This window comes from Trachypithecus francoisi, unplaced genomic scaffold (genome assembly GCF_009764315.1).
Source record: "Trachypithecus francoisi isolate TF-2019V2 unplaced genomic scaffold, Tfra_2.0 Lachesis_group2, whole genome shotgun sequence".
Taxonomy (NCBI): domain Eukaryota; kingdom Metazoa; phylum Chordata; class Mammalia; order Primates; family Cercopithecidae; genus Trachypithecus; species Trachypithecus francoisi.
This window is the reverse complement of record NW_022681465.1, coordinates 75,567,225-75,582,447: the sequence shown is the minus strand read 5'-3', so window position 1 is coordinate 75,582,447 and position 15,223 is coordinate 75,567,225. Positions and strand designations below refer to the sequence as shown.

At 37.6% G+C, this 15,223-nt stretch overlaps 1 protein-coding gene across 1 annotated transcript in view; it reads left to right on the top strand.

Moving 5' to 3' along the window:
* Positions 1-15,223, top strand: part of C6 (complement C6) — a 78,361-nt gene that overhangs the window by 41,065 nt on the left and 22,073 nt on the right. The window contains 3 exon segments of the mRNA XM_033179456.1: positions 424-546; positions 11,157-11,323; positions 12,652-12,877. Of these exon segments, the coding sequence (XP_033035347.1) occupies positions 424-546; positions 11,157-11,323; positions 12,652-12,877 (516 nt within the window).

Sequence of the window (15,223 nt, the reverse complement as noted above, 5' to 3'; positions counted from 1 at the left end):
GAACAGATCAGAGCATGTCATAATCTTTTGATTTGCAGGGCTACACAGTGCAGTGGCCAATAGAAAGGGAAAGCTTAGAGCTCCAATGTGTTGAGTGGCAACAAGGGGCAGGCAACAGGGACAGGACATCACTGTCCCCATGGGAAGGGCCACAACGGCTCATATGTGCTTCTGAGGGTCAGTGTTGAAGGGGGAGATGATGGGCACTCACAGGATTCTTCTGTTCAGGACCATCTCTGTGCCCATGCAGGATTGAATCTGTAGGTAAAATTAATTTGAGCTGCTACTAAAGTTTATAGGGATTGGGGAAGAAAGGGGCTAATATAAGGTATCTGTAACTCCGAAGTGACCAAAGCATCATGTTCTTCTTTGAATTGTCAATGGTGCATTCTCAGTGGTTTTTGTTTGTACTTCATCTCCTAGGTTTAACCGAGGAAGAAGCCAAACACTGTGTCCGGATTGAAACAAAGAAACGTGTTTTATTTGTTAAGAGAACAAAAGTGGAGCATAGGTGCACCACCAACAAGCTGTCAGAGAAACATGAAGGTAACAGTACTCTCTTAGCAGCTTATCCAGTGTGCCCTGAGCCTGGCTGTCATTTACAGACCATATTGGATGTCACTGTGCTATTTTTAGCTTTTCACTTATTTCATTTCTCTGCCTCAGAACTCTGTGTGTTGGAATAGGGGATACAAATAAAATACCATTAGCATTACCTTAAAAAAGGAAATTGTTAAGGTTTTCTTTATCTCATACTTAGGTTGTTTAATGAATAATTTATTGATTTTGCTCATGGGAAGAACTCAATATTAGGCATTGTGAAGTGCATATGGCTGCGAACCAGGACCTTACAAAGTAAAGAAACATATAAACATCCATTAAAAATACAGATTGACAAGGGTTTAAGAGAGGTATAGTTTCTAAAAGGCTATAAAGGACTATGAGCAGAAGAAAATCCTGGAATTTAAATACATCAGATTTTGTGAAGAGAATTATTCTGGGGCCATGTATTAAAAATGGCTGAAGACTTTGGCAAATGGAAAGAGTGAGAAAGAAAATCCAGGCAAAAAATCCTGAAAAAAGAAGATACAAGTTATGTTTTGCAGAATGATCTTACTCTTTCCCAATTTTAGCCACTGTTTTCACTCCCTATCCCAATCCCCAACCCAGACATCCCTTCTGAACTCCAGACACCTACTGTCCACTAAACATCTCTACTAGAAAGTCTCTAGGCAACAATGCTTTATGTATTCTCTCCCTGCTGCTGTTGGTTCTCACTCACATCTAATAGCATAGCCTTTTCTTTACAGCCTAATAGGACTGTTGTGACATGATGTTTATAAGGAGCCTTGCAGGGTGACCAGCAGTGGTTGGCTCCTTTCACCTTTCCTCTTCTTCAGCAGTCCCAGGCTTGATGATGGTATCACCATCAACTAAGTCAGTCGAACCAGAAACCTGGCTATTGTCTTTGATTCTACCCTTTTTCTATATCTAATAAGTAACCATGCATAATTCATTCTACCTCCTGAATGTCTCTGCAAGTTGTCTTCATATTTTTATTTCCATGGATATAAAACCTTCCATGGAAGGCAAACCATCCATTCATTATTTCCAACCTGGATTATCTCAGAAGCAGCCTAAGTGGTCTTCCTGCTTGTAGTCTGCTTTATTCCAGTCTATTCTATGCATTTTTATGAGAGGAATCTTCTCTATGGAAAATCTTATTCATGAAATCTTCATACTTGGAACATGTCAGGTTCCACATGGCCTTAAGCACAAGTTCCTGTCCTTCTCTGCATAGCTAATATTTATGCAGTCTCCTAAACAGGTCATGCTCTCTCCTAGGCCTTGCCATTATAAATAACTCCTTCCTCTCTGTAAAATTCTATTTCCTTAGTTTGCTTGATTACTTAGAATAAAGGGAAGCAGAATCACAGAAATTCCCACATTTGAAGCTTACCTTCTCATGGCGAAGACAGACAAGAAACAAATAAAATATAAGATTTAGTGTGATAATAAATAGATAATTTTAAATACAGTGTCAGAACAGATAGTCTACATATACTTGACTGTGTTATGCATAAGCAAAATGAAAAGAACTGGCTTGACAACTGCACATTCCTATTATAGCAAAGAAGAAAAAGAGGGCACAAAGGCATATGGAATGCCAAACAAATAATCTGGTAATATTAACCAAAATATGGATATAGATTCCGTATCAGTTTATCATGTAGTAGAATAATTTAATAAGAATATGAGTTCAATAAATCAAGAACTAAGAGATAGATAGATTAAATAAAAGAATTAATTAAAACAGATTTCAAAACTGAGGTACAAAAACAAGCATTGAGAAATATAATCATTATAATTATAAATAAATTATTACAATGCAAGGACAAAATATAATTCTTTAAAAATAAAATTAATCAAAGTAATCACATACAAGAAAGATATCAAGCAATCTCAACATGGAAAAACATTTAGATATTATTAAAGAAAATTTAATGGAAATGGAATGACAAATGTAATTTAATATGTGAAAATTAATATCCATGAAAACGAGATCCCAATAAATGAAATAGAAAAACTGTATTTTTAAAAAATGCTATATAAGAACATGTCTCTGAAATAAAGGAAGAAATTTTTCTTGATTATATATATTGGAACTATTGTCCAAATATGCAACTTCAAGACAAATTCTAGAAATGCATTATTAAGTACTACTGGAAAAAACTACTTAACCATAAAATCCATGCAACAAAGAGGCAAATAAAAAAGCAATTTGAATAATTCAGATGTTCAAAGTTAGGATATTTTAATGGAACTTAACATAGCTTTCTTCTATGGTTTGGATTTGTATCCCCTCCCAGATCTCATTTTGAATTGTAATCCCCAATGTTGGAGCAGGGCTCTGGTGGGAGGTGACTGGATCATTGGGGCAGACTTCCTCCCTGCTGTTCTCGTGATAGTGAGTTCTTATGAGATCTGGTTGTTTAAAAGTATGTAGCCCTTTCCCCTTCACCCTCCTCCTACTACTCCAGTCATGCAGGAGGTGACTCCTTCCTCTTCACCTTCTGCCATGATTGCAAGTTTCCTGAGGCCTCCCCTGCCAGTCTTCCTGTACAGCCTATGGAACGGTGACCCAATTAAACCTCTTTTCTTTATAAATTACCCAGACTCAGGTAGTTCTTTATTGCAATGCAACAATGAACTAATATACTCTCAAATTCCTATTTATTTTAAGTGGTAAAAAGTATAAAATTGCCAGTGTAATGTAACCCAGTCATTCTGGGTTTCAGTTTTCAATTTTTAGTCAAACTCAGGATTCCCTCACTCTTCTCCTTTGCTGCTTGTCAGGGATAATTTAAGAGCACGCATGTGTGTGTGTGCATGTGTGTGTGTGTGTGTATGCATGCACATGCATATGCATATGCATATGTGTTGGGGAAGGGCAGTCAGATAGTATCCTAGAGTCACAGGAAGAATGAGACCTTTGTTAGCATGTTTCTGTTTGCCTTGGCTAGCCTCATCTGATAGGTCATTTGCCTCCTCTGGTTCTCACAATCACGCACTGGCACCTATTGCCAATGTTGATGGTCCTGCCTTAGCTTTCGGTTATTAAATCCACATCCTTAAATCTTCCTCACAAAAAGGCCAGGCCCTTTTTTGTCTACCAGTCTTTCTCAAGACTTCCTCACCTTCTTCAGGCTTTAGGGAACCCCTGCCTGTTTTCTGTACATCACAGTGAAATGTGAGGGCCTTGAGACTACCAAGGAACTACTTGCTTGCATGCCATGTTGGATACAAAAGATTCTCTACAAAACTTGCCATTCCCATCCTACTACTTGAGAAGATTAAATGTACATGAGAGGACTTTGAAAAGTTTGAAAGTTCACAGGGAACTGGAAGTAAAAGATAAAAATAGAAAATATGAACTTTATTTATCAACATAAGTTTCATCAAATTCAAGACACATTTCTTAGTGATGATGCCAGCCATCTAGTCCATCTGTAAAGAACTGAGAGTCCTAGGATTTTAACTTCTGGAGATTGCAAAAATGCAATCTTCTTCACATTAATAGCTGAAAAAAATGGGTGCCCTTTAAAGATATTTTAAGATTGGAAAACAAAAAGAAGTCAGCAGGAGTCAAAGAAAGACTGTAAGGTGACTACCTAATAATTTCTCATCTAAACTCATACAAAATTGCCCGTGTTTGATTAGAGGAATGAGTAGGAGCATCATCATAATAGAGAAGGAGTCTCTAGTAAAGCTTTCCTGGGCACTTTTCTGCTAAAAGTTGGTCTGTCTCAAAGCACTCTCATAAGAAGATGATACTATTCTTTGACCCTCCAGAAACCAACAAGAAAAATGCCTTGAGCATCCCACAAAACCATTTCCATGACCTTTGCTCTTGACTAGGCCATTTTTGCTTTGGCTGGCCCACTTCCACTTCTTGGTAGCCATTTCTTTGATTGTGCTTTGTCTTCAGGACCATACTAGTAAATCCATTTTTCATCTCCTATGTACATTTCTTTTTAAAAAGTGCTTCAGGATCTGATCCTACATGTTTAAAATTTTTATTGAAAGCTCTGTTCTTGTCTGCAGCTGATCTGCACACAATCGTTTTGGCAGCTATTGGGTGGAAAGTTTGCTCATCTTTGACTTTTCAGTTATGATTGTGTAAACTGAACTAATTGAGATATCTACAGTGTTGGCTCTTGTTCCCACTGTTAATCATCAGTCCTCTTCAATTAGGGCAGGAATAAGGTAAATTTTTTCTTCACAAATTCATGTAGATTATCTACTGCTAGGAGTTTTCAACATTATTTCTTCCCTTCCTACAATGAGTTATGAATCTGTTAACTGCTGATTGCCTTGAAGTATTGTCCACATAAACTTTTCCTAAGATATCAGTGATTTCACCATTCTTCCACCCAAGTTTCACCATAAATTTGATGTTTGATCTTACTTCTATTTTAGCAGATTTCAAGTTGCTCTGATAGGGACTCTTTTCAAACTGATGTCTTATCCCTCTTTGTGCCTCAAACTTGATCCTATTTAGCTATGTTATGATAAGTTAGTATGAGTTTATTTTTGTGCAAAAAATTTGAAAGCCATGCATTTTCTTTTCATAATACACATTTTCCATTAACTTATTGAAGAGCCTCTTATGAGCTTCTATCAAACTTCTACTTGTCAAACTATTCTTTCCAAGATTTTCTCCAAAGTGGTAGAATCTTAGGCCTGCACAAAGGAATCCACCAAGTCTATATTTTAGTTACCACATGTCCAGTATTCCCCCATTCTCCAAGCTGCTCAAAATCTTTTCTACTTTTGAGAAGAAAAATGGCTATCTTATACATTTTTTATCATTCTGTGGTTGATGTTATAAATTCAATGATTCTGAATCTTAAAATGTTTGGCTCTTGATATTTTAGTTCAAGCATTAAGATCTCAAGAATTCTTTTTCCCTCTCAAGAGCCTGGCCCTTGACATTAAAAACCCTAGCCTTCAAATCTATGATTTTTGCTAGATTTATAAAAGTGTACTTGAGATCTAAAAAGACAAAATTTTACTCTTTTTCTCTCTTGATTCTCTCCAGCCTGAGGCTGTACATGTAGAAAACTCATGATTCAGCTTCAATTATCAAAGAAATAATCGAAATAAAGAAATTATAAAAGCACATAAAAATTAATGTTAAAACATTAATCCAATAGATAATACAGAGCCCAGAAGTAAAGAAACAGCAAAGATGAAGCAATGAGAAATAGATTCATTTACTATATAAAACTAAGACTAAACAACAAGGGGAATAATTATTGTGTTTTTCTGCATTGCTTAAGTGTTTAATATGCTAAAGATGTAATAGCTATTTTGAAGTGACAAAATCTTGAAATTGTAAATTTTAGCAGACAGTCCAAGAAGCCTTACCTGATTACCATCTCTATTGTTGTTCATAATTAAGGTTAGATGCCCTCCTATACGTACTCACTGCAACTTGCATTCACAACATCATAGCACGTATCACACTGTATTATGTTTACTTTCTATTTCCTCCATGGTATGCAAATTCAGGACACTGGTGTGGTCTTTATGTCCTCGTACCATGACTTCATACTATGGTACCAGACTTCGTACCATGTCTGGCACATTATAAATGTTTAATAGATGTGCTCAATGAACACATGAATGCTTGAAAGAATAAATGAATGGAAAATTAACATTTGTTGAACTCTTACTATGCTCCAGGCACTGTCCTAAGTGTTTGTGTGTGTTAACTTCTAATTCTCACAACAACCCCATGAGACTGGTACAATTATTACCACCATTTTATAGATGAGGAAACAGAGGCGTAGAGAGGAAAAGAATGAATGTGTAAATGAATAAACGAGTACTTCTATTTGGCTTGAGCATAAATTTGTGAAATAAAGCTGAGAAGGTAGGTTTGGTCCATATCGAACAGGGCTTGTATGCCTTGCTAAAAAAATTAGACTTAATCCTATTAAATATTGTCACTATCCCACATATGATCTATAGAATGTTAATAGGTGCTGCATGTGAAAAGGGAGCTCCATCTTTAAATTGAAAAACTTTGAGTGTAACAGTGTTTAAGAGAATTTCTCAGAGCTTTTAAAATTATAAAGAACATTGTAATTTTTTAAGAAGCTGATATACTGTGCAGTTTTCCCCTCAAATACCTTGCCAAGAAATTAACAGACTACTGTTGAGCAGAACACTTTGCTGGATTGATTCAGTAGGAAAGCAGTAAAAATTATTCAGTAGGAAAATAAAATGTTATTTACATAAATTATTTATTGCTGTGATGTATTAAGTTCATTGCATATCAACTAGATTACATTCAAGTGTTAGCTCCACTGTTGATTGGCTATGTAATCAACATCAAGAGTTTAATCTTTCTTCTTGTAAGTACATTAAAAATAACGATAGTATTTACTTATGCTTATTGTGAGAATTAAATAAACAGTTCATATAAATTGATGAGGACAAAGCCTACCCTATACTAACTATTCAATTCATGTCTGCTATAATTATTTTGTGGTTGCACAAGTGACATGTAGTAAAGACATATAATATAGGAAAATTATTGTTGAAATTGTAAAATAAGCAAAAATATTGAATAAGCACTTAACAAAAGAACATATTTTAAAAAGCAATAAACATAAAAAGATGATAAAGATAACTGGGAATCAAAAGGATAAAATTAAAACCATAAAATACGTGAAATGGTGAAAAAACTTAAATTAACAAGTATTGGCAGTAGAACTTTACAACCTGCCATACACTGCTGGTAGGAGTATAAATTGTTAATATCATTTTGGAAACTATTTGGCAATATCTACTAAAGTGAAACATAAATGCACACACACACATTTATGACTTAGAAACTCTACTAATAGGTGTGTACCAACAAAAATATGCACAAACATGGAGCAAAAAATAAGAAAAGCCACATTATTCATGTATCGGATACAACTCATATGTGTATCAAGAGTAAAATGAACCAATTACGATATGAATTCACTACTGCTGCAAACAAGATAGATGAATGTCACAAACATAAAACTGAGCAAAAGAAACCACGCACAAAAGTGTACGTGTTTTATAATCTTATGTATAAAGTTAAAAATATGCAAAGCTAATCTATAGCAATAATAATAAAATTGGAGTTTGCATTTGGGGATGGAATAATGACTGGATAAAAGCATGAAGGAGGCTTTTGGGTGTTGCTAGAGTTCTATTTCTAGGCGTGGGCAGTGATTATATGGGTGTGCTCACTTTTTACGAATTAATTGAGCTGTATGCTTAATGATTTGTTTACATTTCTATGTCAATATTATACGTCAGTATAAAAGTTTACTTAAAATATAAGAAAATACTAGACTGGAATCAGGGCTACTTAGGAAACTGAGTTAATGTAGAGGAATTTAAGTGAGAAAATATCAAATATGGACCCCAGTTTTCAGACTGTAGGAACAAGAGGACATTGCAAAGTTAGAGACTATTGCAATAGGCTCCAAACCGGTTTTTCAATTACCCATTGCTACCCAGATGACACAATACTGCTGATATTCCTGAATCATTTTAAATCCCCACCTCAAAACCTTTCATTGTTTCTAGGAAATGTAATTGTTTCTAAACCTGAAGAATGAAGTCTAATTTCCTTGACTTTACATCCAGATTCTCTCAGTTCTGCTGTTCTTCCCTGTCCCCGGACCTTCCACTTCAACTCAAACTGATGACTGTATGTGCTGTCTCCAGAGCATGGCACATCTGCCCTGACTCCAGGTCCTTGCCCACGGTGTGCCCATGGCATAGAAGGCCATTGTCTCCTTAATATTAGGGCCATGATCTCCCTAATAGGAATCACCTTTCCTTCCAGGAACATGTCAGTCTTCCTTCAGAGCGCCATCCTCCCTAATTGCCAAAGATGACAGAATTATTTCACTTTCCTAACTCATTAATTGTTCATTGTTTTTACCATTGAATAATACTTAGCAAAAATTATTTTATTGGTCTTTTTAATTTCCTTTCTTTTCTTCCATTTTCCCTCCCTCTCTCCCTCCCTGCCACTTTCTACCTTCCTTCCTTTCTTCTTTTCCATCCTTGTTTACTTCTCCACAGTCTTGCTAATATATTTATGTACCTATTCCATATACTCACTGAGAGTCTGAGTTCTTAACACGATATTTGATATTTATCTGGGCCTGACATATAGAAGATTCTCAACAAATATTTATTGATGACAATTTGCCTAAAGTCAAAGACACAGACACATTGAAGAGCAAAACACACACGAGAACATAGATTTGCCTGTTTCTAACCCTGAACTAGTTCAAGTAAATCATTGGACTTCAAACTTCTCAAGTCTGTAATTATATCATTAAAATTTTTTGAGGATATATCACTTATATATATATTTACTAAAGAATTGTAAAAAGGTATTATTCAAAAATGTGCATTAAAATATGCAAATATAAAAAATGGAATTTTTTTTCAATAGCGTATATGGAACAAACAGAATTTTTATCTTCCTCATAGTGGTGGCTGCACACACTTAAAAACAAAGTTCAGGCTGGGCACAGAGGGTCACGCCTGTAATCTGAGCAATTTGGGAGGCTGAGGTGGGCAAATCACAAGGTTAGGAGATCGAGACCATCCTGGCCAACATGGTCTCTACTAAAAATACAAAAATTATCCAGGCCTGGTTGTGCGAACCTGTAATCCCAACTACTCAGGAGGCTGAGGCAGGAGAATCACTTAAACCCAGGAGGCAGAGGCTGCAGTGAGTTAAGGTCACTCCACCATACTCCAGCCTGGGAGACAGAGCTAGACTTTGTCTCAAAAAAAAAAAAAAAGAAAGAAAGAAAGAAGTAAAAAAAAGTTCATTGATAAATCCATATATTACAAAAGTTTCTTGAAATTTTTGACATGCTTTTGGCCAGCTTTGGTGTTCATCTTATGATGCGGCTTCTGAGAAGATTGTGTAAGTAGAAATATTCATTCTGTCTTTTACTAGCTTTTTTTTCTTTTGTTTGCATTATTGGCATTATCTTCAATCTGCATTTTCTTCCTGGAATCTTTTTAAGGCACTTGTTCACTTGTAAGAGTAAACCAATGGAACAGTAAACAGACTTACTCTTTCTTCAGGATCCCATTGCCCTCACAGATAACCATTACCAGTGTCAATCCGTTTATGAAATATATGGTATCAATCTAAATACGAAATAACATGACAAAGCCACTGTCAGTCTGTACATGATATATTGACAAACACTAATTTCGCTTCTACTTTTATATGAAAAATAAGTACGAAAACCTCTAAAATTTTCATTGTATACCTTTATTTTGTTACTCCTTATACCTGTGTTTTGTTATGCACTTCACTTTAAAAGCAGCCATACTACTTTCTTCATAGGAAGACAATTTCATCATTTTCTAATCATTCTAGACTATCTTACTATAGAATTTCTGAATAGTGGGGGCATAGCTAATTCTTACTGATAGACACCAAATTAATGCCACTATCACTCATATCACTAGTTTTATTTTTATTTGCTACTATTTCTTACTGCAATTCCTTATTAGTCGATCTCTATCTCTGTTAATTAAAGTTACCATTTGGGTAGGGGAAATTGTTATGGAAATTTGTATAAAAGAATTGTGCTATATACTTTAACAGTAAATGTCGTTGTGTCTAAAGAAACATTGTGCCAACTCTTAACCTGATGCTTAATTTTTTTTCTGTGTTAGTTGTGCTTTCACCTCTGTCTTTAAATATAAAATCATTCTATCATTTTTTTCCTGTAATTGGAAGTTTCACTGTGACAGTCAATTGATTGGCTATCAGAAGTCATGTGACTTATTCTGGGCACCCAAAACGTAGGTAACATAAGTCAGGGCCGGGTGCGGTGGCTCAAGCCTGTAATCTCAGCACTTTGGGAGGCCGAGACGGGTGGATCACGAGGTCAGGAGATCGAGACCATCCTGGCTAACACGGTGAAACCCCGTTTCTATTTAAAAAAAAAATGCAAAAAAACTAGCTGGGTGATGTGGCGGGCGCCTGTAGTCCCAGCTACTCGGGAGGCTGAAGCAAGAGAATGGCGTAAACCCGGGAGGCGGAGCTTGCAGTGAGCTGAGATCCGGCCACTGCACTCCAGCCTGGGCGACAGAGCGAGACTCCGTCTCAAAAAAAAAAAAAAAAAAAAAAAAAAAAAAAAAAAGTCAGAAGCGGGGGGTTGACATTAAAGAGTAAGGGGCAGAGAGTAGTCAAGGACTGGGCTGTAATTGCATCCTAGTCCTGTCTCTTAGTAACCATGTGTTCCAGGACAAGTTACTTTTGGCTTCAAAGTTTATAATAATAACTACTTCTCAGGATTGTCATGAGAATTATATAAGATGTGTGTAAAGTGCCTGGCATCTACCAGATGCTTAATAAATGGTAGCTGTTAGTACTGTTATTATTATTTCTATTATTAAACTCCCTACAGGGAGGAGGAGTGTTCTCTTATTTTTTCACTTAGCTTACTTAATGGAGCTACATACTGTACCATCTACTTCTGCCTTCTGTACAAATAGGCTGTTTTTTTTTTTTTTTAACTAAAATTAAATGGGCATTTTATTGGAACACCTTGCAGGTTCATTTTTGCAGGGAGCAGAGAAATCCATATCCCTGATTCGAGGTGGAAGGAGTGAATATGCAGCAGCTTTGGCATGGGAGAAAGGGAGCTCTGGTCTGGAGGAGAAGACATTTTCTGACTGGTTAGAATCAGTGAAGGAAAATCCTGCTGTGATTGACTTTGAGGTAAGAGTAAAAATTATTCCAGGTAAGAGATCTAAAGTAGTTCTCTAGCGGCCCAAATTGCACATCACACAATTTGTTTTCCATTTTCTTCTCAGACAATAGAAGAAATGCCTTTCTTTAGTATTCATGCACAACGTACCTTTTGTTAAATGTTAAATTGCATGTCTATTGCTTTTGCTATTAACAGTACAGTATTTAGAATTCCTAGCATGCATGAAACACCAGGAAATGGAACTTAATGAATAAAAATGCTCAAACTTACCTTGAGTAGTACTTATTTTTCCATGTATACAATAAATCTGGTTTCTGTGTTCTTCTTGCAACTCCTTATTTGATGAACACTCCTAAGTCTTCATTTGTAGCTCGGTGAGATAAATGAGATTTTAGATCCATTTTACTTCCTGTTTCTATAACTATTGATTGAATTTACCAGTTTTGTATTTGTTGTAATTGCATTAAAAGATGATATTTATTATTTATGGAATGCTTTACTCACGTATCAGCCATATGCTATTTAGAACCTGTTTTCCCCCAAACATATCCACATTTTTAAAAGGCCTCCAAAGAAGTTATTATGTTCATTTCATTTAAATGAAGATAAAAGAGTTCAATCATTATGAAAATAGAATCATTTGCATGCAGCATGAAGATGTATTGAGCTCTACAACTTATGGGAGAAAAATGAGATCCAACTGCCCTTCCGGGTACTTGCAAGTTATATTGCACTAGACGGTCATTTCTCTGAGGTTTTACGATGTTAATAAAATGAGCTCTGATTTATCATTAGCCCATTATTTGTTACTGTAATTCTTCCATTCATCCTACTGGCAAGTTTATTTCTTCATTTTCTCCCCCTCCATATTTTCTCATCTAACTCCAACAAAAGCCAAAACTGTCCCTGGAAAAAAAAGAACATGGAAAGCTTCTCTTATCCTCTCTAGATCTTTTGTTGCTTAAGTCAAATTTAACGAGGTTTCAGCAGAGCAGTAAAGAGTTGCCTAACTCTTGGTCACCTATCTCAGTGCTTTGATGCATGCATAGAATACTTAATAAATAACATGACATACAACCAAGTAAGCAACACCTCCCATGTGACTTCCTTCACAGTAAAATTGCAGGGAAGGTACATGCCATATACATCACACCGGTCCACAGGTAGAAGGCTTTTGCCTACTGGTTCAACAGGTGGCAATACTATATTCTGCAGTAATCCATTTGAAGTGTAGAATTTTCAGGCTTTCCCTCTCATCTCATGAGAACTGGGCAGTAATGGCAACCTATTACCAAAGTGGATGTGACTGGACTTCCTCTCTCCCATTTGCTCCTAGCTTGCCCCCATCGTGGACTTGGTAAGAAACATTCCTTGTGCAGTGACAAAACGGAACAATCTCAGGAAAGCTTTCCAAGAGTATGCAGCCAAGTTCGATCCTTGCCAGTGTGCTCCATGCCCTAATAATGGCCGACCCACCCTCTCCGGCACTGAATGTCTGTGTGTGTGTCAGAGCGGCACCTACGGTGAGAACTGTGAGAGACGATCTCCAGATTATAAATCCAGTAAGTATCAGGAATCTATTGTGAGGTAGATACGTTTTCCCCTCCAAAGAGTATTCTAAATTAGTCAATTAAAAAGAAACAAAACTTCTATCAGCAGCCTCCACCTCATACAGGCTCAGAGAGAAGATAAACCTCCAAAAAGTGTGAATCTCAACTGTAACCTACCAACTATGTGACTTTGGGAAAGTTACCTAGTTTTCCTATGCCTCAATCTGTTCATCCATAAAATGAGGATAACACCAGTATCTATCTAAGGAATATGAATATATGATATAAGTATTTGTATATCAAGAGTACATGCACAATGCTCATAACATAAAAAATCAAACATAACATCAAATAAAATATATGATACTGATATTATAAGCCTCTTATGTATTGTAATATAGAAGGAGGATGACTTTGTAATAAAAGATAAATTAAGCCACAACGAAAGTTTTTATACAGGATTAAGTAATGTTCATAGTTACCTCAAATCCTCCTTAGAAACAGGGTAACGCATGGGAGTAAGAATGTATTCTACTACCTTTAAAAATGTAATTTAAGGGGAGGCGGAGCAAGATGGCTGAATAGGAACAGCTCCAGTCTCCAACTCCCGGCGCGAGCGACACAGAAGACTGGTGATTTCTGCATTTTCAACTGAGGTACTGGGGTCATCTCACTGGGGAGTGCCGGACAATTGGTGCTGGTCAGCTGCTGCAGCCTGACCAGCGAGAGCTGAAGCAGAGCGAGGCATCGCCTCACCTGGGAAGCGCAAGGGGGAAGGGAATCCCTTTTCCTAGCCAGGGGAACTGAGACACACAACACCTGGAAATTCGGGTAATTCCCACCCCAATACTGCGCTTTAAGCAAACGGGCACACCAGGAGATTATACCCACACCTGGCCGGGAGGGTCCCACTGCCACGGAGCCTCCCTCATTGCTAGCACAGCAGTCTGCAATCTAACCGCAAGGCAGCAGCGAGACTGGGGGAGGGGTGCCCGCCATTGCTGAGGCTTAAGTAGGTAAACAAAGCCACTGGGAAGCTCGAACTGGGTGGAGCTCACAGCAGCTCAAGGAAACCTGCCTGTCTCTGTAGACTCCACCTCTGGGGACAGGGCGCAGCTAAAAAAACAACAGGGAAAGCAGCAGAGGCCTGTGCAGAACTGAACGACTCTGTCTGACAGCTTTGAAGAGAGCAGTGGATCTCCCAACACGGAGGTTGAGATCTGAGAAGGGACAGACTGCCTGCTCAAGTGGGTCCCTGACCCATGAGTAGCCTAACTGGGAGACATCCCCCACTAGGGGCAGCCTGACACCCCACACCTCACAGGGTGGAGTACACCCCTGAGAGGAAGCTCCCAAAGTAAGAATCAGACAGGTACACTCGCTGTTCAGCAATATTCTATCTTCTGCAACCTCTGCTGCTGATACCCAGGCAAACAGGGTCTGGAGTGGACCTCAAGCAATCTCCAACAGACCTACAGCTGAGGGTCCTGACTATTAGAAGGAAAACTATCAAACAGGAAGAACACCTGTACCAAAACCCCATCAGATGGACCTATACGTCACCATCATCAAAGACCAGAGACAGATAAAACAATGAAAATGGCGAAGAAGCAGGGCAGAAAAGCTGGAAATTTAAAAAATAAGAGCGCATCTCCCCCTGCAAAGGAGCACAGCTCATCGCCAGCAACGAATCAAAGCTGGTCAGAGAATGACTTTGACGAGATGAGAGAAGAAGGCTTCAGTCCATCAAACTTCTCAGAGCTAAAGGAGGAATTATGTACCCAGCGCAAAGAAACTAAAAATCTTGAAAAAAAGAGTGGAAGAATTCATAGCTAGAATAATTAATGCAGAGAAGGTCATAAATGAAATGACAGAGATGAAAACCATGACACGAGAAATACGTGACAAATCCACAAGCTTCAGTAACCGACTTGATCAACTGGAAGAAAGAGGATCAGCGATTGAGGATCGCTGAATGAAACGAATGAAATGAAGTGAGAAGAGAAACCAAAAGAAAAAAGAAGAAAAAGAAATGAACAAAGCCTGCAAGAAGTATGGGATTATGTAAAAAGACCAAATCTATGTCTGATTGGGGTGCCTGAAAGTGAGGGGGAAAATGGAACCAAGTTGGAAAACACTCTTCAGGATATCATCCAGGAGAACTTCCCCAACCTAGTAGGGCAGGCCAACATTCAAATTCAGGAAATACAGAGAACACCACAAAGATACTCCTCGAGAAGAGCAACTCCAAGACACATAATTGCCAGATTCACCAAAGTTGAAATGAAGGAAAAAATCTTAAGGGCAGCCAGAGAGAAAGGTCGGGTTACCCACAAAGGGAAGCCCATCAGACTAACA